Genomic DNA, 2,014 nt, shown 5'->3' with positions numbered 1-2,014 from the left:
AGTGATGACTGGGGCACAGAGAGTAGAGAATAATTGTGTACCTAAAGAGGACTGGATAGTCCAAAAGGGCATGGGCTTTCTGTAACAATTGTAATGAGTTTCCAGTTGGGCAGAATCTATAAGCAGAACAGTTAAGAAATTATATATGTTGTGTCATAAGCTAAGGAGAAAAGTGCTACTGTTCAAACCTAGTGATGTTGTACACTTTAGGTTACAAAATACAGGAAATAAGCTCATTATCTTCAAGAAGATATTTTTATTTTTTAAATGAAGTTGCATCATATTCCTTTATGTGGTGATTACAAACAGTTTTCTACACCTGACTATTTACAAGGTCCATGCTGTCTGGCCCTGTATGTATCACTCCTTCAGGTTTAAAGTGTTCACTCAGTCACATTTGCAGGAGAAGGTATGATTTAGTAGTGTGAGTTAGTCTTAAAAATGTTAATGACTAAGCTGTATCCATTAAACCAAATTTCAGAACAGTTTCTGGAAACATTATGATAACTTTGTTATCCATAGGATTCAAAATAAGAAAGAGTTATTGCTGTCTTACCTAGTAAGCAGTCCAGCAGAAGGAGGCAGGCTGTTGTACTGCCTTGATATTGGACACTGAAAAACTTTCAGAAGAGTTGTATTAAAAAGTTGTATTAAAAATTGCTATTTGTAGTGATGAGTTAATTGTGTCAGTAGTTTAACCATTTGTAAGCTAACCAAATGCAAAGTAGTCCAACGTACTTCAAAACAAAGGGCAAGGGTTATGTTGCTCTCAAATTCATTTAAATGAAATAAACTTAACTTCAAAATTCCTTGTTCCTACCAAAATGCCTTCCAGCACAGCAACAGGAAAGTTACAGACTATTAGAACAGAAAAGTTACAGAAAATGCAACAATTACTACTTATTTTTTTGTATATTCTCCATGCAGACTCACTATGTGATATCCGAAGGTCAGCCTGACCTGGATGTCAAACAAAACTCTTCGCTCTCCAGCGAGGTGCAGGTCGGTGTTTCCCAGCCACCACCCCACACGGATACCTTGGAATCACCAACAAGCAGTCAGCAGCAAACCACCCAGTACATAATCACTACAACCACCAACGGCAACGGCGGCAGCGAAGTGCACATCGCTAAACCAAGAACTTTCTCAGCAGAACACGAATGAAGAAGCTTTACGGTGTCACTTGCTTGTACTTGTCACCTCCCCTGAAAGCCCAGATATATGGGGTGTCCTGGAAGTTCAGTATGTTTTAAAGTATATGCTCACTTAACTTCAACTAAAAATCTTGGAGCTCTTGTTAATGCTTTAAGAGGGTTTAAGTCCCCTGTGACCACAAAGAAGTACCCTCAAAATCCTTCTGGGATGCCGTTTTATGCAGCTTTTAACAAAAAGGACAAGAGGAGAAGTGAAACCTCTGCTTGCTCTGGACTTTATTTTTGGCATGTCTGCTGACTCTTCTTTTTCCTTTTTGGAAGTGTCTCCAGTAAATAACTTTTTATTTCAATTGTATGGGGGAAAAACCTTGCCTACCTGGCAGGTTATGTTGTATGTATATTTTTAATAGGAGCCGTTAAGCAGGAGGACATCATGTAAATTGCAGAGTATGGCAGAACTGCTTCCCGTGTCTTTTGTTTCAGCAGCCAAGGTGAAAGGGAGTATTCCAGCTCAACACGAGCAGACTGCCTGGAGAAAAAGAGCAGCAGCAGCAGCAGCACAGCGGTGGCTCCTCGCGTACGTGCGCGGTGATGGATTTCACAATGAAGCTGTGAAGATGTGCCGAAGCAGTCTTATTAAATTATTATTTTTTCCAACCCTTGAGAACTGTTTACATGTTGTCTGCTCTGCCCTATTTTACCAAGCAGTTAGAGAAAGAAGGAAAAGTGCAGTCTTAAAACCTGTGTTGTGTGGAGCAAACTGATCCAAACCATAGTAGCACATCAGGGTAGTACAGAGCCACTCTTACCTCTTTTTCCCCTTCAGCATTTACAGGGAAAATAGCCTTTTTTTTGCTTGT

General features: G+C 40.0%; 1 protein-coding gene across 1 annotated transcript in view; it reads left to right on the top strand.

Moving 5' to 3' along the window:
- Window positions 1–1,296, top strand: part of LOC104521739 (PR domain zinc finger protein 10-like) — a gene marked incomplete at its 5' end in the record, with an annotated part of 7,588 nt that extends 6,292 nt beyond the window's left edge. Inside the window, one exon of the mRNA XM_010163822.1 lies at window positions 928–1,296. Coding sequence (XP_010162124.1) covers window positions 928–1,164 — 237 coding nt within the window. The remainder of the gene's footprint in view (window positions 1–927) is intronic.
- Window positions 1,297–2,014: the final 718 nt, after the last annotated feature.

Source organism: Antrostomus carolinensis, unplaced genomic scaffold (assembly GCF_000700745.2).
Source record: "Antrostomus carolinensis isolate BGI_N321 unplaced genomic scaffold, ASM70074v2 scaffold46312, whole genome shotgun sequence".
NCBI lineage: Eukaryota > Metazoa > Chordata > Aves > Caprimulgiformes > Caprimulgidae > Antrostomus > Antrostomus carolinensis.
Note: the sequence above shows the minus strand (reverse complement) of the source record. Positions and strands in the feature narration are given on the sequence as shown.